The 25,299-nt window shown below is 37.0% G+C and overlaps 1 protein-coding gene across 4 annotated transcripts in view; it reads right to left on the bottom strand.

The window, feature by feature from the left end:
• Nucleotides 1-25,299, bottom strand: part of LOC124154502 (echinoderm microtubule-associated protein-like 2) — a 444,841-nt gene that overhangs the window by 10,301 nt on the left and 409,241 nt on the right. For 3 of the 4 annotated variants that reach the window (XM_046528280.1, XM_046528282.1, XM_046528283.1), the window contains 10 exons: nt 21,551-21,700; nt 21,068-21,140; nt 20,624-20,677; nt 16,004-16,105; nt 14,582-14,686; nt 14,014-14,251; nt 11,343-11,500; nt 9,450-9,707; nt 7,473-7,610; nt 6,351-6,467 (listed from right to left, as the gene is read on the bottom strand). In XM_046528280.1, coding sequence (XP_046384236.1) covers nt 6,351-6,467; nt 7,473-7,610; nt 9,450-9,707; nt 11,343-11,500; nt 14,014-14,251; nt 14,582-14,686; nt 16,004-16,105; nt 20,624-20,677; nt 21,068-21,140; nt 21,551-21,700 — 1,393 coding nt within the window. The remainder of the gene's footprint in view (nt 1-6,350; nt 6,468-7,472; nt 7,611-9,449; nt 9,708-11,342; nt 11,501-14,013; nt 14,252-14,581; nt 14,687-16,003; nt 16,106-20,623; nt 20,678-21,067; nt 21,141-21,550; nt 21,701-25,299) is intronic. The other variant, XM_046528281.1, reaches the window with a different exon arrangement.

Genomic DNA, 25,299 nt, shown 5'->3' with positions numbered 1-25,299 from the left:
CCATTTAACCACCTGCAGACAAACAAAGATTGGAGATTGAAGAAATGAGATATCTGAGGATAGTCATCCAAATTAACCCCAGTAACAGAGAGCAAAATTGTGCTAATACATCACAAAGGCTTTACACCCTGTGGGCCTGGGTTCAAGTCCTGGCAGTAGCAGAAACTTATCAGAGATGGCCCTATCCCTACTTGAGAGTAATGTGGAGGGCACTTCCAGTGCACCACTCTGTCCAGCAGATGAGACGTTAAGCCCTCGTCCCTTTAAGGCCTATCATTACAACCTGGCTAATGCCAATATAGGGTTCCTATCCCCCCAGCCCTTACTTCATGGCTCTAATGACCCCAGCTATCAGTTACCTCCTTCCAAATAGCATACCAAAGATAATACGTAGCACATAGGACCCGGGATATTAGGAAAATCAGATTTTTCCGGTGTTTATATCACTTTTTTAAAGTGAGCTATTTAAATAACCGCGCAACTACCGTCATGCCGCCAGTGATGAATAGAAAAATTATTAATAGTCCGGAACAATCTTCCTTCTTTATAATTTTTACGTATTAAAAAACCATTTTCCCATGAAAATTTAGTATAAGTAGATAGAATCTACCGGGTATAGCTCCTCTGTCGGCATTCTTCCGCGAATTCAGCGCCGGGACCTTCGGCTCACAAGCCGTGTGACTCATCTTAACGTAATATTTTGCTTCCCCATAGCTGATAACAACACCGGACACTTTTTGTATTTCGATTTAATGGTACTAAGCCATTCCTGAGTTTAAAGGGACTGCCTTATCACTCACGTCTTGATTTGACTTCAATGATTGCATGACGATTGTCGACGCGAGTTATTCTCCGAGGGCATAAACTCCCGTTCCGTTAAAAATAAACGCTTGCCACCTAGCGGAGTTAAGCTAATATCTATTGAAGTTCCAACAATGTTTCATTTAAACCCACTGAAAATGAGATACAAGTTGAATCAGCTCTAATAAGCACGCCGCGCAATCAACTTTCCCTCGCCTCCATTCGTCCCGCAGATGTGGGGTTAGCCCGCGGACTGAGACGTATGCTTTTACCATCGTGTTGAATCACCATCGACTTACGTCCATACTAGAAGTACGACTATCTTTTTTGGATCACCTTGGAAGCCAGAATGTTGGCACGGGAGGATTTTTAACGGCTAATTTCGCCGTTATATTTCGCTGGGGCGAAGGAAAACATCCCGGTCAAGGCGAATGATTTTTTCTCTGTGGAGTTATCGCACAATTTGTGCATTGCGGGTGACTCACGTAAAGTTATTACCGTGGCTAGTCCCGGTATACTTAAATTCGTTCTTGTATTCATTTTTGTAACTCATTTAGACGAATAAATAACCTAACTTCATATTGCTCTAGTCGGGTTTTTCAAAACAAGTCGAAAGACAACTGCGTAAAATCAAGATTAGCGGCCTCTTTGGGGCTTGGGTTATGCTGCGCAAAATCGAAAAAACTGCGTAAAATCAAGAAAAGATGTAAAATCGAAGTTTCGCCATTGGAATTCCCTATGCTTTCCGGCCGGACTTGAGTGTCGCTGCGTAAAAACGAGACTTGATGTAAAATCAAAGTGCGTAAAATCGAAGTTTTACTGTATATACCCATGTTTGCTCGTCCTTATCATCGTAAATTCATTACAGATGTTAACTTAACAAAAAAGAAATCATTTGCTATTTATTACCCTTGGAAACTCATTTCAGAAGAATTTTTCAAGCATACAAATGGGTGAACGGAAACAACTTCCCTCAGTATGATTAGGGTTAATAGGGGCTTTACTTCACATAATTATACCTTACTACTTACTTAAAGTAGGCTGTCAATCAGATAGGGGAATGATAAAATCAATAACAGAGGTAGATTCTATTCACAATTTAATTGAAATTATAGAATAGAATACTTTTCACAAGTTCAAAATATGAAGTTTATTTGCACAAGTTCGTTTCACTGCACCACAGGCTCATTAAGATCCTCGAGACTCCATTTCTCTTATGGCATTAAAAAATCATCATTAAAAACTATTATGGAAACACATCTACTTAAGAATGACATGATCTATAATGGAAAGTCCTGATGAGGCTACAGAGTAAGAAAATATGATGACTCACTAAATGAATTTTACGTATGGAAGTAGAGGTAATTCTTTCATTCTACGTACATTTATTTATGAGTATGATTGACAAAATCAAATATTAAATGACTTCAATAGAAAAATTAAATCTCTTTCATGTAAATGAGAAACTATTTTCATACAAAACACCACAAATCAAATTAAGATAAACTAATACTCAGAATATAAGGTGCTCAATTAATTTTTACATGCAATTAGAAAACACTACATCACAGGATAAAGTTTTTGACTCAACTGTCTCTAATTCATTCAATTTATACGAGGCTGAAAATTGATTCCATGCCATAGTATTAAAACTAAAACAAGTATGTGTGTCTGAATGCAGAAAAATAAAGGTTATATCGAATTCGATCATCTTATCATCATCATATTCAGTCACAGGACTTCTGAGGCAAGATGATACGCATCTAATTCCAAGGTTTCAACAAGTTGCTTAAGAATTTCATTTGATAAAAGGCATTGGGGTTCGTTCCTTGTCATATTTAAAACAGCCAAACTAAAGAGGGTACGTATCTGCACTCTAGAATTGCAAATTGCATTAGGGGCCATCCATTAACCACGTGAGGCATTTGTGGGGGACGGTCAAGCCGATTCTCACCAAATCTCATGCGGTGGAGAGAGGAGGAGGTTCTGACAAGTATCACGCAATTTTTTTTTCAGCTAGAAACAGAGTAAAATTAAGATCTTAGGAATCTTATATTCAAGTGTTAACTAATCTTAAATAACATGATGAATCAAGTTGCTTTTTTTTAATAAATCAAATTAAATTAAGCATAGATTAACGTATTTACACTGAACATGCACATTTCGTACAATCTCACGTGAGCTTGGAGGGAGGGGTTTAGAGGGTCCACCCAAATCTCACGATATCTCATTAAGGGGGAGGGAGGTACAAAAATTGCCAAAATCACCTCACGCAATTAATTTCATAATAAATAATCACCCGCTTACACTATGTCATGAATCTTCCAAGTTGCTAGTATCTGGAGTTTGCTCATTGATCCTCTATGGTGAGATTAATATGTTAGTAGCTGTGTTGGAATATATACTCACTAATAAATCCATATAGCTTAGGAACTGACACAACAGGAGATGCATGATTGCTTTTATAACATAGGAGTTACAGAGTGGCTGCCATGTGCCGAGCAAATGCAAGGAGTCTCACAAGAGTTTTAAAATGCGATTCCAAGGTTTCCACAAGTTGAGTTTTATAGAAAGATTTAAGATGTTATTCCTTCCTGCTCCGTGCTATGTGGAATGACATTTACCTTTGGCCCTAATACCTAACACCACCAACACCTAGCTGTTGGATCGTGCTCGGTTGGAAGTTGCACACAGTGGCGGATCCAGGATAGGGACAATGGGGGAGCTAAGTGGAGTTAAAAATTCCAGCAGTAGTGGGGGTCGGAAAAATTTACCATTCTATCTCCTGTAAATTGGATACCCAAGGGGAGGCTATAGAGTATGTAGTTATGTAAAATGTTCTGTCCAAAAGCTACAATGGAAAACAAAATAATATTTAACGCGGGCACCTACAAAAAAAAACCACTTGGACTTAGCTGGATGGCAATGGCACTTATTTTCTATATTTACTTCTGCACTGGCTTTGTTGCATTTAACAAATTGGATAGATTGTTAAATTCTTTTTTTGTTCAATTCCAAATTGATTGGCTAAGAGCAAGTGTTAAATTTTTCAATACATACATGTATGCAACTATGTAATATTATGACCATCATTGCAATATAATACTTGGGATACAAAAAAAATTTGGATCACACATTCCTAGCCTCACATTAGAAATGCACCATAAAAAGAAATTGCATGATGACGCATTCTGCACCAGAAACCATAAAAAAAATCAGAAATTCTACTACTCGGAATGCTAGATGCAAGTCTAGATTTCCATGCAGTGCATATCACATTTATTTTCTAATCCTAAAATTGAACATAAAGAACAAAAAGATTCATATCCAATTAATTTTAGGGGTAGGTATGGGTGTGTTACATATCATAAGAATAGTAAAAAGTGGTAAGTGAACATGAAGTGCCATTCCTGATTGGTGTAACCTGTATGAAACAAAGGCAAGAGCATATCCAAAACATTAAAATGGGACTTTCAGTTTGAATAATTATTTTTCTTTACTCGATCAAGGCAGCTAAAGTGATACTACATACCATTGAGGAAGTCACTGTTGAACTTCTTTTACGCTTTGCAGCACCCTAATAGCAGCATGAAAAAAATATTTGCAAAATTCTCTATTTCATAAAAGACATCTATTCCACAAGGTAGGTATAAGAAGATAGGTTATCTAAACAGATGGATAGTCACATAGAACACACATAAATAATAAATACCATATTTGCACGAATCTAAGACGAGGTTTTTTTCCATCCTAACTCCTGCAGAAAAGAAATATATATTGCCTCCTCTTACAATCGGATGCAAAATTCTTGACGTCAATCGGGTTGCATAATTTACGCAGGAAAAAAATTATGGATACCTGAGTTTGCTATACAACGAAAAATCAGCGTCAAAAATTGCTGAAAAATAAATTTACCTTATTTAATTTTGAGTTCAAGTAAAAAAATATTTTCCGTTTTTAGGCAGCAGGCAAAGATCTGGTGCGTGCCGATCAGTCGCCGGGTGCACTTCTGCCGTATCCGCAAGATTGCCTGCTTTACCCTGGGTTCGGCTCCATTCAAGTTAAAGCTTGATCAACTCACAAAATGTTCGTGTGATTGGTTACAATTTACCTAAATTGTAACGTTAAAGCCTCAATGCCGTCGCGGAATAAACTGCTACAAAGTCGTTGCATTTTTCTCAGAGCAATGGTAAGTAGGCAACATGATTTGCCTCTGATTAGAGAGATAGATTCAGTTGTGATTCCGTGCTTTTCAGAGTATTACGACTGCAGAGAAAAGAAGTCATTACACTTCTGCTTTCAAAAGAGAAGTCATACAGTGGAACCCCGATCGATCGTTCCCGTATTGATCATTTTTCCCCATTCATCGTTCGCCATTTCTGGTACCAAATAAAGTTCCATATAAACAATGTTATTTTTTCCCACATCTATCGTTCCCCAAAGTATCGTTTTCCCGCATTGAAGATTTCCCATTTGAAGATCGCGGTCCCTACGTATAATTTTCCCGCACCCATCGTTTGAGGAAAATTAGACGAATTAATACAATGTGTCATTCATTTATAGCTAATAACGACAGGCACATAGTTTGAATCTTCCCCAGGAGATGGAACTACCATAGGGAGAAGATCAGTGCCATGGGAGAGCAACATTAGCATATTTTGTTCCTCCCTACTAACAATCCAAATTCTTCTGCCCATCTGGCGCTACGCTAATTATGTAGAAAAGAATGCGTATCTTTAGGACAAAAAATTTCATGGCGCAGTCATACGGTCATGCTTCACCTTCTGCAGTATGCTCTGCATACGCCATATGCGATAGCATCAGTTCTGAACTTCACCTCGTACGAGTGGTTCCCTACTTCCCTGGGTGGCTTGACTTCAAACCACCGAGTGTTTTCCGTGTGGGTTTAATAAAGTCAGGTTTCATTTTCACTAGTTTAATTTTATTCGTTTTCGGATCATGGCCCCTCCGAAGAAACTATTAGTCGAATCAACAACTGTAATTACCTAAAATCTAATCATAATTATGCACCAAAAATCCTGCGTTTCCTAGGACATAGGCAACCTAGCCAAATATTTCCGCATTCATCGTTTTCCCGCATTCATCGTATATTCCTATCGTTATAAGGAAAAATTTTTTTTCCCTAATGGAGTTCCAAAAAAGGGGGGATCGTCTTAGTATCCTGTTTGTCTTAGATTTGTGCAAATACGGTATCTATTTTATTTCTCTATTTCTAAATATTTTTTCCTCCAATATACTGAAAAACACTATCTAGTCAATACTAACTTTCTAGGTTAATCACTTATCTGATGAATTATAATCCGAAACTTATAACTAAGCAAATTTAAAGTCATTCAAACAATTTAAGAGGATGATAATAATATTTTAACTAAGCTAGTATAGGATGATAGTATAAATTTACAAAGCATGAAATAACAATAAATATTGGTAAATATCTCCAAACACCAAATGAAAAAATCACACTATTAGTATCATCACTAGTTTAGCTACCTTATAAAAAAAAAGAGCATATTTAAAACACATCTTACCGAGCATCGTCCAACACGGCTATATTTTCTTGACTCATCTGTGACTTCATAAATGTACAAATTATTATCCCTAGACCCCAGAGCAAGAAGACTGCCATCTGGTGAGAATTTCATCACCTGAAAAAATGAATACAGACAATTTGAGGGAAATGCCTTACAGTGTATCATAAATTTCCAGAATACAACTTATTTATAACGTGCAGGTCGACCTTAAGCTGCTATCTGCGTGTCTCCACAATTTCAACTACATATAACTCTCACCCACATATTATGGGTAGAACACTCTATTGATATTGATATAGTTGCTTTGCAGGGTAATAAAATACATTTCATTTGCCAGTGGTAGATTAAGTTTGCTATTTTGGGGTTAAGAGGGAAAATTTATTACTTCAAGCAGCGTCTGGTGGCAGTTATGCAATACCTCTTGGCACAATTGCCTCTGATATGCATAGACAAGTGGCATTTAGATATTCACTGATTATTTAAAAGCAATATATTTTTTATTCTGATGAAATGAAGCCTTCATCTCATTGGCACTTTTAAGATAATAATTTTCTCTATTTTTCCAGAAATTTATGATGAAATGAGAATTATAGAGATTGCGCACTTTTGAGCATGTCACAACATGGCAAATAAATAATGAAAATCAAGGTGCAAATCTAAACTCAAGCCATGGAAAAACAAACTATCCCAACAATGTTAGAATCACAAAAGAAAATAACTAAAAAATATCGGTAAAAGTTGATCCTCCCCAAAACCTGGGTCACAAAATCAATTTATTTTCGTGGAAAAACTAAGTCGCATTTTATTTCCTTTTTAAAGCAACTTTACACCGTATAGGATGCATTTAATGATATTACACAAAACAAAAATTTCACCAATTCTAAAAGTGTGCACAACTTCCAGTGAGGGTATTTTTAAATATTAGAGTTCATCTCTAGAGAAGAGGAGCTTACACTGAGGATTAATGGAAATTAAATTATGAACAAACAACTATGAAATCAGCCAGCAATCATTTTAATTATCATTGGACATGAAAAAATAATTGTTTGCATATCAATATGAGAATATTAATTAATTATTAATAGAATTTTCTGGGCAATAAGAATATATTCCACCAACCTGTATCGGTTCATCACCATCTGTATGCTCAGAAAAGATCTCCTTGGTTTCTGCATCCAGACACATCCACCTCCCCGTAACTGTTCCTAAAACTATGACTCCTCCATCAATTGAGAAAGTTGCAGATTGGACTTTATCCTATAAGGTGAAATAATATGCAATGAATAAAATTTAAAATGTTGATCCGTATGCAGTTATAGCATGACTAAATTTAAATCTGACAGTCTTCGAAATGGAACCTCTTTGGAGCAGGGAATGGCAAGTCATGGGCTTGAAGTTTCAACACAAACTGGTAGGAAAAAACAGCAAAAATATCCCAACACGGTATTAATTCTAGCATCCTTAGGGCTGAGGTAAGATGCTGCAGTTCTATCTTTCTGGGGAATACATCTAATTCTGCATCAAGAGGGACATTTTTGATTGGTTGAGTCTAGGCCAATGAGTACAGCCCTTTTTTTATTGGGCTCCAAATCTTGCTAAGGGCAAGGCCTTGGTCCTAGTTGATATCATCATTATGGAGACAGATTTCAACTGCCTCCTTGGAGGGCTGAAAGGCTCGTTGAGCAGGAGAGATCTGCCACCACAGCAATAATATCAACAGGGATAAAGGCCTCGCCCTTAGCAAGATTTGGAGCCCAATAATAAAAAGGGAAGCACTGATTGGCCTAGACTTAACCAATCAATGATGATCCAGTTGATTCAGAATCATATATATTCCTCAAAAAGATTGAACTTCAGCATCTTACTTCACCCCCAAGGATGCTCGAAAAAAATAATTGCAAACCTTTGGCAAACATGGACCATCTGACCCGGTGTAATACTTGAAAAGAATTCATACAAGCCATCAGCTGGAAAACCAAAAATCTTTCAGAGCTAAAATTTGATTCCTGGTCTAATTAATGGAGTTCTAGAATAAAGGCAACAAGGCAGGAGTTAATAGCAAATTGCAGCAGATTCATCCGTCAATTGAAATTTCTCTCTTTATCATTTACATGCACCATGAAACCTACCCAAAAGATTTCAATAAAAGACTCAACAGTTAACATTACTGTTTAGGGACTTAACATTTATGGTCAACATTTATGATTATATAAACCAGCAAATAAATGCCACAAAATTAAGAGTAGCCAATTACAAAGCCAGTAGCATAAATGTATCCCATTTCTTCCCTTCATATTTCAGATGAAATACAATTTCTCTTAACATCCCCAAAAACCAGTTCCTAGATATTCCACAAAAATGGCAAAGAATGTAAATATGTAACACACTTCATATGAGACAAAAAAAGCATGACCAACGGAACCTCAAAACTTACCTAACAAAAAGATACATTTATTATAACCAGCATTCACACTAATTAATGCTTCTGATTTTCATAAAATTCTTATCACAAACTTAATTTTTATTAGTAGCTTATGAGGTGCAGATTTTTTCTTTAATTGAAAAAAATTATGAGATAAAATCAAAACATATTTACACCACACACGGATCCTGATTTAGCTGCAACCCAAAGTACACCAAAATTTTCCAAGGTCAATTTATGCGATGATCTGTCAATATTTGAAGATGATTGTAACTAGTCTAATCTAACAATGATTCAAGCATATATTAAATCTCTATGAAACAAAACTTGTCTATTCTTAGGAGATAGCATCTGCCAGTATATTTTATCAGTTTGCAGCAGCACAACGGCAACCATTCTGATGATGATTACAAAGCTTCTTGTGCTTCTTCATGCAAATTTCATCAGGATCGCAGAAAATCTATAAAATAGTGAAATTTTGCTACATACATGTTTGAAATACTGTGGTTCTGCTGTTAAACTACAGATTTAGGGAATTGCTAAATTCTCTTGAACATGTGAAGTAGGAGGGACACTACTGTATCAGTGGGACATATTCTCATATCAAAATCATGTTCCCATTGGCTCAGGGGTCAGACATAAATACAATAAAAGTTACATGCATTGTAACTTACCTCTAATTCTTTGCTCCAGACTACATCATGGGCCTGAGAATCCCACAGATGGATCAACTTGTCATACCCTCCAGTGAGGAACTGTGGCAGTGAAGGGTGAACAGCCAGCGCCCAGAGTTCATCAGTGTGGCCAACAGTGAATGTGCGAAGTCCCAAGTCCAGACTTCCTCCCGCAATGCAATTCTTTGTTGTCCCAACAATTATTTGTCCTCCTCTTCCTTCTGTCACAGTCCTGACGCCACCAATGAATTCTGGTAGCTGGTGTGAGGCAATAGAATAGATGTATCAACAAGACAGAGCCAGACGAGTTGGAGGATTTTAAGTAACCTAAAGCCATCCCGATCCATCTATAAACAGTAGGGATGTGCAAGGACTCAAAATTTTGAGTCGAGTTGAGTAGTTGGTACTCGACTCGAGTGATTCGAGTAGCATTACGAATGTCGAGTCGAGTCGAGTAGTGTTGGTTACAGAGTTGTCGAGGCCAGTAAGTTCAGAAACATGCCGACGGGAAGCACTATCACGAAGCATTATTACAATGGTATAAATGCTTTTACTCAGGGATGTTTCTGGCACTTTTGGTACATACATATATATTAATTAAACTGACCACATATTACTAGAGGTTAATTCATTTCAATAGCGCTTATGGGACTTTTCAAGACACTTTAATTTCCATTCATCTCTTTATACTGATGTAAATACCATCAAAATTCCTTATTATCTTTTCCTTTTTATGTCAAGCTAAGCTTTTAGAGAAGAAAATTCACAAATGAATTTGAAAATGAGAATATGTTGTGGCATATATATTATCATAATGCCAGATCCAGAAATGACCAGACTCGACTTGATACTCACGAATAGTTTTCAACTCGACTCGAGATCAAAAAGCAATACTCGTACATCCCTAATTAACAGTTCCTACCCTTCCTACCTTCTTTTTATGTTCAAAATAAATAAATCAAATAATATTCCATACAATAAAATGGAGATCCAAAAAATGCAGCCAATCAAAACAAAGAATGAGTACAGTCAGCAATATCTGCAGTCAAGACACAGTACTCCACACTGCACTTCCCATTAGACCAACACTGACAGCAGAAATGGCAAAATGGCATTGACAATTTTTTAAAGATATGGTCAAACAGAAACTGTAGGGACAAATCAAGGTGCCAGATGAGACCCAGAAAATGAATGGAAAGGGAATTAGATAGTACACGCATACTATCTTTCATATTTTAAAGTACCTATTATATTTAACTCAATGGTAACATCTGGTTCCCATGTTTAAAGAAGTTAAGTTGAACAAAATGCATAAATTTGTTTAAAATGTAAAAGCTACAAGAATAATGGGATAGCACATAACAACACATTCAGTGGTGTAGCCAAGGGGGGGATTCTGAGTGTCCGGATGCCCCACTGAAATACAAAAATTGAATTACCGTATATGTCTGAATATAGTCCCCCCTTTTTTTCCAAAAATGCCTGTGGTAAAAGTAAAGGGGGGAACAATATTCAAAAGCATTTTTTTAACTTTTCCCGAAACTGAAGCATCAAAATTGGGGGGTGGGGGGATTATATTCAGAGGGGGACTATATTCAGAGAAATACGGTATCTTTTTTCATAAAATAAAAAAATACTGAAAAATTATGAATTTACAAAATATTTCTTTAGCAAATGAAGTTTTTTCCAATACGAAAAGTGTTAAAATTAGTGTAAAACCCCTACTTAGTAACCTATTTTTTTTAAATTTCCCCCCCTGTTTTTAAACCCCCCCGAATGAAATTCCTGGCTGTGCCACTGAACACATGGATCAAATTAACGATGGATGGTTTATTTCAGAGGTCTGAGCATATGGAACAATATCAAGTTCATTGCCGTGCATGATAAGTTTACCTGAGCTTCTAATCCTGTTTTACTGTACTGAGAATCCAACTCGATCAATTTTCCATCTTTTCCTCCTCCTGTGATGACATTGCCCTCCTTCATCACCGTGATTGAAAAAATAGACCCTTCATGGACACCACGGACATATTTGGCGACAGTGTTAGTACCTATGGAGAAATAACAAAATGGTATTCAGTGGAAAAATTCATGGTCTCATTAATACAAATAACTCGTCTTCAAACCTGTATATCATTATATTATTATTCATTATAATCAGAAGTTTCTGTCCCTTGCCCATTTTTGCCCCTGGAATCCAAAAAGACGTGGCCTGTGTTTAGGTATTCCAGGGACCAGGCTAGCAGAAATTTGTATATGTCCTAGTCCTGAGTGGAGAAAAACCCACTCAAGTAAGACTTGCCCCACCACCAATGGGGCTCACATTTTATCATTTCAAACAACAAATTTTATCGTTACAAATAACTGAAAGTCATTCTTTACCGATGGTGAAAATTACAAGTAGCAGTCAATGAATAGATAGCAATTGAGGGGGTGAGAAGCCAAAGTGCACAAGTGATTTTCTTTCTAAACAGAGTTAGGTTCAGAAGTTGATGTAAGAAATGTACAAAAACACGGCGGTCAAGGAATACAAATGACTAATGAGTCACCATTACGTGCTGCCATCAAGAGGAAAATGAAATGCACACATTAGTATCAAATTGATCTCGTTTATTTTCTATACCTAATTTCTGTACCTACCTCTGTTCAGAAAAAAATCACTTGTACCCCTTGGCATCTTACCCCTTATACTGAGAAATATTACCTGAAATGGCCATTAAGTCATTTCATGCATGAGAAACAGCTCTAAAGTAAAGGATAAGGAAGATCATTCAGTGATTCAACCCAAAGGTTGATGGGGATAGGTTTGAGTAGAGCTTATCCTCGAGTAAGCCACAGGGGGTGAGTTTCATGCATTCAGGGTAGGAGGGCCAGTTTCTTTTCCTCGACCACCTCGCAATGTTATGATTTTGTTTATGCGTTGATACCTCCACTGCAAAAATACTCAGCAATCACCCACTGAATCAAATCCGCTCATTTAGTAGCCCAGCAATACGAATCTGCTCAGCTGGCAGTGTCTGGAGCATAAAACTCATTCCCTATTCTCCAAACCTGGAGGTGAGTTTCATTCATGACTCTACGACAAATTGGCGATAAAATTGAAGGAATTATGTATACAGTGGAACCTCGTTAAAGCGAGTACGGGCTATAACGACACTCCCGCTATTACGAGATATAGCCGATGCACCGTCAATTGACCCTATAATAAGCGTGTTAAAAAATTCGTTTTTACGAGACCCTTTCGGTGTTGGGTCTCGCTATAGCGAGGGTTTCACCGCCGGAGGACTTTCATCAAGACTCCTTAACCTCTGTAATTGCTAGCGATCTGTTAGAAATGAAGTTAATGGAGTGCTCAGTCTCAAATTTATGTGGTAAACTGTCGTTCGATAAATATAATGATTGACGAAACAATGTTTTGCATGATTTTTATTCAGTGCGGCGCTTATAAATTGTTTGAATAGTTAGCCGTTATTTGAGTAAGGAAATTTAGTGATGCAAAAAAACATCGCCTTTCGTCTGGATTTATGCTTACGTTTATCGGATAGATGTTTATCTGTCGCCGCACCACTCCTGTTCCTGTATATCTGTTCGCAAGAGGTATATTGGCTATTATTTGCTCCACCTCCGGTAAAGCGACAATTCGCTATAGCGAGTGTTTATTAGTGCACCGTGGGGTGTCGTTATATCGAGGTTTCACTGTATATAAGTTTAAAAAAAGAAATTTATTCATCATTGTACTTATCATAATGCATTTAAACCGTTTTATCGATTATTTAGCTCTAATAGACTGTCTAAATGATGCTTATGAAGTTAGTGTATAAATATCTTTAAGCGTTTAGCAACCAGGTGATAATTTATCGACATTGGGTAAAGGAAATTTTTATTTTTAACTTCGCTTCATTCTTCTAAGGCCGTATAGTGAAATAATTCAATGAAAGTCTCTTTTCCCTTCAAAATAGGATAGCTTGAGGGAAAGGATATTGACCGCAGACTATCATGAAATTGCTTATTGACTAATGAGGGATGACCCACAAATGTTACTAGGAGATCTCATTCAAATTTTGCTAGGTGATGGGAAATGGATATGCATGAGGTTTATGCTTCGTTTCATATGCCAACGCTCTATACCTTACGAGATAATAGCGACGGAAAGTAACAGGAAAATGCCTAAATGTATCGATACCTCCACTGCAAAAACTCTCAACAATCGCCCATCGAATCAAATCCGCTCATATAGTAGCTCAACAATACGAATCCGCTCAGCTGGCAGTGTCCGGAGCATTTAAACGCTCATCTCCTATTCTACAAGCTTGGAGGTGAGCGTTTATGCTCTGGACACTGCCAGCTGAGCGGATTTGTATCATTGGGCTACTAGATGAGCAGATTTGATTCAGTGGGCGATTGCTGAGTGTTTTTGCAGTGGAGATATCAGTGTGTCCAAAGGCTTCACACTGCATTTCAACCCAGGACCCCTCACCAAGCGCTCTAGCCACTGGGCTACCACACTCCTCATAAGGAAAATAAGGACAACATAATAAATTAATAAATAGATATGCCAACTCACCACGGCCCCAAACAATGATGTTTCCATTGGAGTCCCCTGAGATTACGTCTCCAGTCTGTGAGAATGCCAAGCAAGTGACATACTTGGGTTTATCCCGATTCTCAAATATGCCCATTCGCTTGCTAAGCGCACATCCTCCTTCGAGATTCCAAAATGCAATGTGCGACTTTCCACACGTAACAATGGATGTGCGTTCCATCGGATGAAACTCAGCCGACACGACAGTATCCACAGAACACTACACAAGAGGAGAGAAGAAAATCAGAGAAAATAGTCATAGAAAAGGTCATTCACATCGTTAAAGTTTTACAAAACTCGAATTTCCATTTCAATTTAATTGAAATTGACATTATCAACTTTTCAAAAAAATTAATCCTTTTGACATAGGAAGGACATAACTCATGATAGTGTAAATATGGATCTCACATTAACAAAGCCAACTCCCTCTATCTAACATGTTGTGTCAACAGTATGGTTGGATGACATTACCAGTCAAATAAAATAAGTTAGTATGTAGTGTTAGCATATAAAAATTGCAACAAATTATACTTGTTCTGCAGTGAATTACCTTCGTCTCAGCTATCTTCTGACCCCTCTCTCCTTTCTGCCAATCCCAGATTGAAATGTTATGGTCTGGTGCCTCATCAACAGCACACAGTAAAGTACCACCATCCTGCAATAATATACCATGGAATGAATACATTTTAAGAGTAAAAACTATGCACCAATGACAGTCAGGCAGAAAAATGGTTCTAAAGACTGACAAGGAATGACACATACTTGGAAAACCATAGCCACTCATCAGGAGTAAAAACACAGAAGAACTATTCCTCATACATGCTACAGTAAGGCTATACTGTTAGAAATTCAATGCAAATGTATTGTACAGCAAAATAATATACACTTTTAATGCAAAACTCAAAGCACGAACATGAATATTGAAAAGGTAAATATAAATATCACACTATTTTTAATCATGGCTTAAATACTGTAAGAAGATGAATAAGGTGATCCAATGACAAGTAAGCAATATAAATATGAACACCAGTAAAATTGATTAATAATACAGCTTGAATCGTGAATTTATGGGATTAAGTAACATTAATCCTGACACTTAGCAAAAAATTGGACGATTCTATCACATCTAAATTTAGATATGAATATACATAACAGGGACATTGACTCTGCCAGGAGAAAGTGGCAGGGAAATATCTAGCAGTGTAAGAAAGTGGTGCGGGCCATTCTTTGGCGGTGCCGTGGTGTGAGGTAGAGCTCTGAGAGGGTGGACTGGATTGAAGGGGACCATAAACTATCAGAAAATCAAGCATTACCTCAAACAAAACTTTAATTTTTTTCCTTGAGATAAGAGTTGTTTCAGGCCAAAATAATTCAATTTTTGGGTGCTTAGTACTTGGGGCTATTGGGGCACCGGTTGCCATTATAAGTAGTAAAGTGACCAAATTTTAGCGAGAGTATAAGCTTCACCTAGGTCATTTTGAGACTAGGAAAACATAACTTTTCCAAATTATGAAAAATAAGGGTCAGCCTAATGCATATTCTCCATAAACTATGTGGAGAGCATTGAATAGTGCTATCCCTCCATGAAGTACAAGCAGAGACTGAGTTAATATCAGCAGCAGGGTGACAGCACTAGTTACATTTGACTTTGGGCGACTCAAAGTTTTTGCACAGCTATTTACTTGTTCTGTATAAAAATCTTGTGCCTACTAGAGTGCTTCCTTGGACAAAACATTGAAGAAAACTTAAGAACATTTTAATGAAGTTTTTGACCAGGAGTGGGTGAGTGAATATGAAATTGGGACCACCCTGTTTTCTCTTTGGCAATCATGACAACATTTCATGATATGAGTTATTTTTGGGGTTGGAGGTCATAGGAAGAAGGTAACCAAGCAATTAATACACAATTCTGATAAATCAAATATTATAAAAAATAATATCATTATGACCACAAAATGTAAATTATACTTACAGCTTTTGAGAAAGATAGGCAGCATATGGACCGTTCAAATTCCCCCAGTCCAATGACGTGCAGAGTTGACAAACTCACAGAGTTCCAAATTCTTACATGAGGCTACAATGAGATGACAGTAGAAACAATTAATCCAAGAGCAACACCTGATTGACTATTAAAAAAATAATTTATCACCGGAAAAAGTGCAAATTTGACATGACTACTGGTAATCAAAATTTCTGTTTACTAAGAATAATTAATGCATCACCATTTCTCAGGATAAAATTAAAAAAGATGCCTTTTAGAGTTTTTTCAATTGCAACTCAAACAAATATAAGGAAATGGCTCATTTTTAATAAGTAACATGATATTATTTTTGGCAAAAGTCATGAACAAATATATTTAAGCCTTAATTTCCATCATTATCACATCCCATAAAGTTTGAATGAATAACAACAATGATGCCCACATAATTAATTGATGTCAACAATAATATGAAGAGAGTCATGTGTAATTCTTTAGCAGCCAACATCATAAATGGATCCCATTGAAACACTAAATATCTGAAAATTGCAAAATATGATCAAATTCACTCTTTAAATTAGAAAATTTCTTTTAAACAGATATTTTCAGTCAAGCGTGCAAGGGACAATGAGCAAATACTCTGACATATTTTATTTTCCTAGGGGACAGCATAAGCATTTAGCAAATTACAACATTAATTTTTAGACTGGAATTTTTTTAATGAAAAACCAGACATATCCATACAAAACAGGTGCATGACATTTGGTCCAAACATACTGAAGTGATATCAATTATTGAAAACCTTGGAATTTTAATTAATTCAAGCTTCATGGCTTCTAAACAATTTGCAATTTTTCCAGAGAAATCACCAAGTTTCTTTTCTTCACCAACCTCCCAATTCACTCAAATATAGATACATATTAGGAAGTAACTGCATCATGCATTCATAAGCCAGAGATCATGCAACACAGGCACAGTATGGAAAATGACACACATCTTATGCATGGAGTAGGCATGCATAAGAACTGAAAAAAATTCTGTGTACAGCATGGGATTTACAAAATAAACATACAACATCACATTCAATTCATGTCCATCAACCAAATAAACATTTGAAGTTGTTTCTAAAATTCAAGTATGCACAGATTTTTTAGCACAGTAAAATTTGTATTTTGTAGAAATGAACACTTAAAAAAAAAGCAAATATACTTGATCCACCTCAATGTGTTATGGAATGAGGAATTCAATGTTATATAAGCACACGAAAAATTCCAAACCCACTGATAACCATTGATTTTTATATCAAGTAGCCAGTAGCCAGCGAAAGTGAAAAGTACCATAAGCAATTTCTGTCCATCAATTTGAAGTTTGCAATGATTCCTAATTTGTGGTGTCCAATTGCCAAGCAAAATGTAAGTTGAACTCTGGGTCTCATTTTCACAAACATCCTGCCCATTTTTTTCCAGAGTAAACTTCTCATTTCTATATGAAAACCTTGATATTCTTCATTATCAGAAGTATTCATCCATACTTCAGCGTTAAAGCTAACAAAACACCAACAGGAAGCACATAAAAAATTACTGCAACACTGCACACTTCAAAATTTCACACTAACTTTCCCCATAATTCGATTTTGAACAAACCCTGCCATAATTAATCCATTGATTTAGCCCAGTTACATGCTAATATTTTCTATGAATACCACCATTGATGCATGGGTGCTGGAATTCCACGTTAAGTGCCCCATATGGATAATTTATTGCTGTTAATTTTTAAACAAGCCTTTAAGGTTTCCCTCAAATCATTGGGAATACCCCTGTTTGCTTTCAGGGATGACTGATACAAAAAGTTGATCTTTACCTAGCAGGCACTATTCCACTGCTTATTTGGTATTGCCTCGTGCATTCCCTACCATTGATTAATAGCTGATGTATTCAATAAACCAGCCTAGATACAGATAAGAAAAATATTGACATGAGATGGCTGTCAGCACCCAAAGAGAAGTTTATATATTTGAATTCTTGAAATACCGAAGTCAAGCTTACTCAGACTAGCAGTTAAATGACCTTGTTTCCTGATACAACAAAAAAACCTAAGATCTCAAGATCAATATGTACTACTTCCAACTTTTCATCCTGAGTAGGTACAACCCAGATTTGAATGCAGGCAACCTCCTTTGGAATTCAGCAAACCACACATGCTAGCCATATTTTTTAACTTTATACCTACTGTTATCATCCTCCAACACGAATGAGATGAAAATTCAACAGTAAGCACTAACCACCGTTGATAATGAATAGAAATACATGACTGTATTTTTAACATGATCATCAGAGCATATTTAATAATATTCTACGTTTTTATCAACCAGGTAGGTTATTCTGCATTTCTGAATTCAAAGTCAGAATCACCCAGAAAATAGCATCGTTTGGAACTTAAATAAGTGACTGCCGACAGTGCATGAGTAACAGAACACTCAAAGGGCTCTCTTCCAATGTACAGTTGTTACTGCCTCAAGCAATGAATGATTCATCAAACGACTATTTTGAGGAACTATATCAGCACTCCAAATGTGATCATTTTCATTCAGAAACACAGAATGTAAAATGGATAGATTGATGCATGAATGTTAGTTAATCCATGAAGGATATTCTCCATCCATGTAAGTTATTTGTAATATGTACATGGAAGAGCAAAGTCACATTAATCGCAATTAACCAAAATCAATCACCTCTGGAATTAAAAAAAATTAACTCATTAATTAAAAATTATGTTGCAATATCTTAGGGTCCAGGAAAAAATTATTAGGAGTGACATTGGCCATAACCAAAGTATTATTAAAGGGGAAACCAAAAATTTCCTGAAAGAAATTTCCAAAAAGGAGGGATGAAATCCATTAACGAATTACAAATCCCGGAGGAAGCTTTTAATTTAGTCAGTAGATATTTGTAAGTCACAGTTTAAGCTTAAGGTTTCTCAAAATCATACAGAAAAATAGAAAACTTAGGATATTTTAAACCTTATCAAAGCTACACCTCCACAGGGTAGTGGTACATACAACATTTTCAGACCCATCCAGACAAATTTCAGACCCTAAACAGTCTTTCCCGTCTATTTATTTTATTTATCCCAAAAACAGCACTACATATTTAGCCTTTACATTAGGGGGCTACAACAAATGACAATGAACAATAAAAACACCCATACCCTGGATAGGGGTAACCCATAGGGGTGGGGCAGAAGGGGCATGTGCCCTGGGCGGCAGATATCAGGGGGTGGCAAAATTTGAAAAGTTTGTTCAAAAAGGTGTTTATTTCTTCCAATTTTATTATTTAACAATACTTATTAATTTAAGAATTATTAAGCAATAATATTAATAAAACTTCTAAATAGTAAACATATGGTGTGTAATTTCAACAACTGCATCTCAAAAAATACCATAAGCCTGAATCACACCATCATTTTTTTCATCACTTTAGAGTGATCTCTCCAGCGATCACTCAACTGATCACTATGAAATGATCGTTGGGCACGATTATTTTTCCCTATAACTCCAGTGATGAGGATTCACATCACTTATTTTAATCACTCAGCCCGCTGCTTTTTCTGTTGCTGAAACCATCACTGAAACCACATATCAGCCAATTAGAACGCATGGCCGTATAGAGCAATTGCATGTTTGAAAATTGTGCGAATGACATAGGTAAACATGAACGACTAGCTTTGAGAAAGCAAAAAAAGTGAAGGAACGAGTGATAGATAGAGTGAGGGAAATAATGACCGTGTGATTTAGTAAGTGATTCCTCGAGTGATCACTTTTCCGTTCCTAAAAAAGCCTAGCTCAAGTAAGCACTATGAGGGATGAAAAAAAAGATCCTGTGACTCAGGCTTGGCTGATGCATTATATTTTAATGTCGGGAGAGAAACAGAGGGCGAGGGGGGCGGCAAACTAATCTCTGCTCCCCCCTGACCAAACTCCTAGTTCTGGCCCAGGGGAAGCTTGGAACAACTCTCAATAAGTCAATCCACATTGATAAGCGCATCAAAATAATTACGTGTGCTTCTTCGACGGTGGTTTATCCATAAAACACAAATTTTACTGTACAAAACATGACCATACACAAACGAGGAATGAACATTACATCCAGAGTGCTCATGCTCTTACCAGCTCATAGCCATTCACATTTACCGAAAGCTTCCCTGCCTGAAAGCGACGAAAACATAAGCAAGAGAGAATGTATGCACAGATGTAAAACGATGACCCAAGGAGAGAGACAACCACAAACAGCATGGGAACACCAGAGTTCTGAATCACAAAAAAAAGATAACACCAGGATAGGAAAAATAAAAATATCCTTAGAACTGAAGAAAAGAAGCAAACGTAATTCTTAAACCAAGTCCTTCCACAGTACAATCACATGTAAAGGAAAAAAAGAAACAACCAAAAAGACAAATTTGGCCAAACAGATTCCATGAAAATGTGGATCAAGACATTTCTGTAAAATAAAGTGTTATTGGAGAAAGAATGATAATCTGTTAGGAGTTCTTTTGCAAGGAAATAAAGTGTGTACAGGATGGCACATAGAGAGAACAGTCTTTTATGACACGACATACCCACTGCTCAGCCTCGGGTGCAGTTCTATCAGGTGGAGGGTTGAATTTCCATGACTACAGTGACAACAGACGGCAACCAATTAAAAACATTAGAGACAAACAACAAGGAAAATTTAGGAATGGATATCCAATATGTATGTACTCCTGCTTTGACTAAAAGATAGCAGTGAAAGCAATTCAAAGTGCTTATTGTGTGCAAAGTATTCAGTACGTGTGAATGATGTCCAAATGTATCAAATGAACTACAAAATGCATACAAAGTGATAAAACTAATGAATGACTAAGTACAACATCTGACAGGATAACGACAATTGCAATGCAAAACAACCAACCATTCTCTATGTGCAGACATGACAAAATAGTGATCAGCAATAGCTGAGTGACTGAAAAATTCATTGGCAAGCATGTGAATGGAAAGAAAAAGTAAATAGCAAATGAACATACCCGTCCTTCTCTCCTGTCGTGCCCTGCTGTCTGACCGCTGGCAATCAAGAGTTTATTAGGATGTATAGCAATACTGGAAGAGAAAAAGAGTTACCACAATTAGTGAATCCTTATTTCTTTGACATACAAAAATAAATTTTTGTGAACCTCTCCGTAATTTATGAAAGAAGAAAACTTTTTCTGGTCTTACAGCGGGTGATTTTTTTTAGTTTGGTGAAAAAACTTCCACTAAAGGAAGTGTACACAAAAGATAAAAGATACACTATGTGTACCATTTTAATACAGCCTAGGAAACTCAGTTGTGTTGCAGGAAAAACTGTGCAAAGCAAATTCCAGTTAGGCAAGAGACACCCATGATTCTAACATGTTTGATTTCTGTTTTATGCTATACAGAGATGATACAAGAGGATACAATGACAGAAATACTTTTAAAAAGGTACTAGTTAACAGTAACAAAAAAATTATAAGAGATTTTGTTCTCACCATTTCACGTCATCAGTGTGACCTAAGTAGTGGCGCTGGGCTTGTTCCTCCAAGTTGTGCAAAACAACCGCAGCAGCTACAAAATAAACAACTTCTCCAGTCGGGAGAAGGTAGAGGTTGGAACGGCAGTCTCTCCCTCTGTATCCATATCTGAAGGGCTATAATTAAGGAGTTACACTGATTGTCCACTGAGGATAAACAATAAGTACAAATCAAATATAGTATATCTCTTAACCCTTTCGAGACTGCGGAGTTTTCGTCTTAGCATGACTGCTGTACTGAGCCCCATGAGACTCTTCTTTCTTGTAGTACGGAGCATTTTTGGAGGACATTCGTAAAGAAGGGTCTCACGGATAATCACACGCTTTCAGCTCCAACCTTTTTCAACCCCTCCCAGTGAGGACTCCCCATTATCGCATGCCTGTGGCATTGGTTCGCGGTCAACTTATGGATTGCTTGTATGTATTTGGCATATGGATAATTGTTGCTGGCACGTAAATTGCAGACTTTGAATTGAATTCCTCATTTTTTTCTGAGCATTGTCAAATTTTAAACGAAGTTCTAAGGTCAATATTAACGCATTTAATGCAGCAACAATTTCCATGTTGATGTTTATACAGAACTCGAATGTAAGTTATTATTAATCATAGAATTTCGTTTAAAAATTGCAAAAGCTGCTCAAAAGACAAACAATTCAATTCTAAGTTTATATTTCTTGAGAAAAGAACAAATATTTATTTCGAAAACTGACTGGATAAACAATGCATGATAGTGGTCCCTTATCGCTAAGAGGGGTAATAAAAGACGAGGGGTCAGGGTACCTGCTCCCGGATTCCGAGGGTGAAGCCTAAACCCCGCAGTATTGGGTCCTGAAACAAAGACATTGTACACCCGCAACCATCATAAAATGGGGAGAGCTAGGAAACGTATTTATATACGGCATTCGTTCACTAGTGTAAGAAAATCTCTGACGAAAATATACGGCTTTCATCTCCCGGGTCAAGAAACGTCCACAGGTATATTTACGTCTTTAGTAGGGAAAAGGTTAAAGGTTTAAATGGGAAGGACACTCCATTATACAATGATTTAGTCATGTCTCAAAATTAATAGGACATAAACCTTTAAAGGGAGAGTGCAGAAGCCAAGTGAGTGGAGCATTTGTCTGCTGGTCCCACGTTCAAATCTTGGGTGAATCCTATGAGCACCCCCAAACAAAATCCTCAAAGTGCAAGTGGCCCAGGGAAAGGAGCTGGCCTTCCTACCCAGAATAGGTGAAATTTACACAACCGTGGCTTAGTTTGGGGTGAGCTCCACCATTGAGTAAGGATTGGTGGAAGGCGTGTGAAGGGTTGCGGCTAGGATTTTAGGCTAGGGGGGTTTTAGGCACAACTAATACTGGGAGGTCTGGAGAGGAAAGGAATACCTATTAAGGTAAGGTGGGAGGTGCGGCTTCTCCCCCAGAAAAATTTAATGATAAATGGTGAGTTTTACAGCTTTCAGAGGGATATTTTATTAATCCTTGCGGTATTGTACAAGTAATATTAATCCAATTAAGGAAAATGGATTTAATGTAAAAATTTCTCTGATCTCTGGGGGGGATTTATACCCCAAAACCCCCTCCTCGCTGTGCCACAGGGCACATGATGTTGGTCCCAGCATACCTCATGCGTGTCAATAGTAACGTTGGTTCTGTGACTAGCTTATGATTACCAAATTAGTGCATTACTGCCATTCATTTGGGTACCAAGAAAAATGGAAGCTCAGTGACCTTTCATAGATCAGTAAAGTTAATAATATATATAAACACATTGTACTTCAATTTGATATGTGGCTAATTTTTTCTCCTAGGCTCATTAATGTTAAAATTTCGCACATCATGTGATACATATGATGTGTTCACTTGTTTACTGAAGAGGGTGTTAGCAAACCACCATCTACTAATCCTTATTCTGAGGCTCTACCCTCACCTATATAAAACAACCTTCAGGTTGAATCACAGAGCGAGTTCATTCCGTTCTGATGGTTTAGTTTATAAGGGTTTATACTCACTCACTGATTTAACCAGAAAGTCGGTCGGGATGGGTGAGGGTACAGCTCACTTTAAACTAAGCCACAGGTGTGTAAATACGAGGCTATATTGCTGGTTTAGTTTCTACAGTTTTCACTCACTCACTTACGATGTCAGTGGCTAATCCTGAAGGTTTGTTTGAATAGATGAGAGTAGAATTCCTCAAAGTCACCAACAAACCTACTTCCTCAATGTTATCATTGAAAGAATTTCGATCTGAAAAGTATTACGAAAATAAACAGAAACGCATGATGTTAAAATCATCTCGACAGCTTTCCTTGGTAATAGTTATTTGTTGGTAATAGCTACTAGGTAATACTTGTTAGTTAATAGCAAACATTTATTTTTCAAAAAGGAGTTTATCCTCCAGCGTAGGCAACCATCTTAACGACAATAAATACCCGCTTTCTGCGCGTCTTTGAGCGCGTCTTTCGTTCTCATTAATGACGCCAATTGGAGCAGAAACAATTTATGCAGGCACTAAAACTACCAACGATCCATAGCAATTTTTATGATTTAATGACCACCAGGTTAATTCAAACGAATCATATACACAATTATCTGGATTCCATGGAAACGGTACCAAATATCAGGCTTGAAATCGAATTCGCATTATTACAGGCTTCGGCGCTTAACAGCTCTAACCATAAGAAGCGACCAATAAAAGATTGCCCAACATTGCCACTGCTCAGTATCCTTAAGCCGGAATCACGCGATCATTTTTCCGTTCCTCAGAGTGATAACTCCAGGGATACGTTTTCAGGGACCAAAAGAGTAATCGCTCGAGCCATCATTTTCTAAATTACACATTCATTGACAGCGTCCCTTTTTCCATCGCTTAGTCCATCACTTTCCGCATTTAAAACTGTAATTCAATTAAAAGCCAATCGTGGCGTTACAATTGCTGTCAGCTACTGTGCGTTCTAATTATCTGAAAGACGGTACCGGCAACGGAAAAAGGGACGTGTCGATTGATGGAAAAAGGGATGCCATTTCCATCCCTGGACCCATCGCGGAAACTGATTGCGTGAAACAGATATTTTTTCGCCATCATTGGAGCGATCGCTGGAGCTATGCTCGGAAGGAACGTAAAAAATGATCTTGTGATTCAGGATTTACCTATAGGCATATACAAGGTATATACAGGTGTATACAAGATAACATTTCACGACCTTTTTAAAGACAAATTAAGGCGAACTTTTTCTGGATAAAACCTTTATTACTATTAATTAACTACCAAATCGATGCGAGAACAGCAATTTTTAACTCGGTTGAAAATTTTTCTCCGGCAATAAGTCAAGGTCTTTAAACCGCAGACGTCTTTGACAACTCAGGTATAGCATTTATCAAAGAAAACATTAGGATAAAGTTAGACTAACTTATAATTTTAGAGAACTTTCAATTCCTCACGGGGACTTTACACAAAAAATAAATTTGAAAGATTTTACGCACCAATAAAGCGTGGGTGCATTTCATCGTTGAAAGGAAAAATTATAAATCTTTTTTGCAAACAAAATTGCTTACTTTCATCGCAACTTTAACACGGTAGACGATTTTAAAGTACATAAAAGAATTATTACGCGGATAGTCGAAAAAATTATTTAATCTCACGACGGAATGACCGGTTATTTTAAACAAGGCTAGTAGTCGTTGTAACGTTCCGTATTTTACACCAAAAACG

The sequence above is a fragment of the Ischnura elegans genome, chromosome 2 (genome assembly GCF_921293095.1).
Source record: "Ischnura elegans chromosome 2, ioIscEleg1.1, whole genome shotgun sequence".
Taxonomy (NCBI): Eukaryota; Metazoa; Arthropoda; class Insecta; order Odonata; family Coenagrionidae; genus Ischnura; species Ischnura elegans.
The sequence above is the reverse complement of the archived record's forward strand: the minus strand, read 5'-3'. Positions and strand labels throughout refer to the sequence as shown.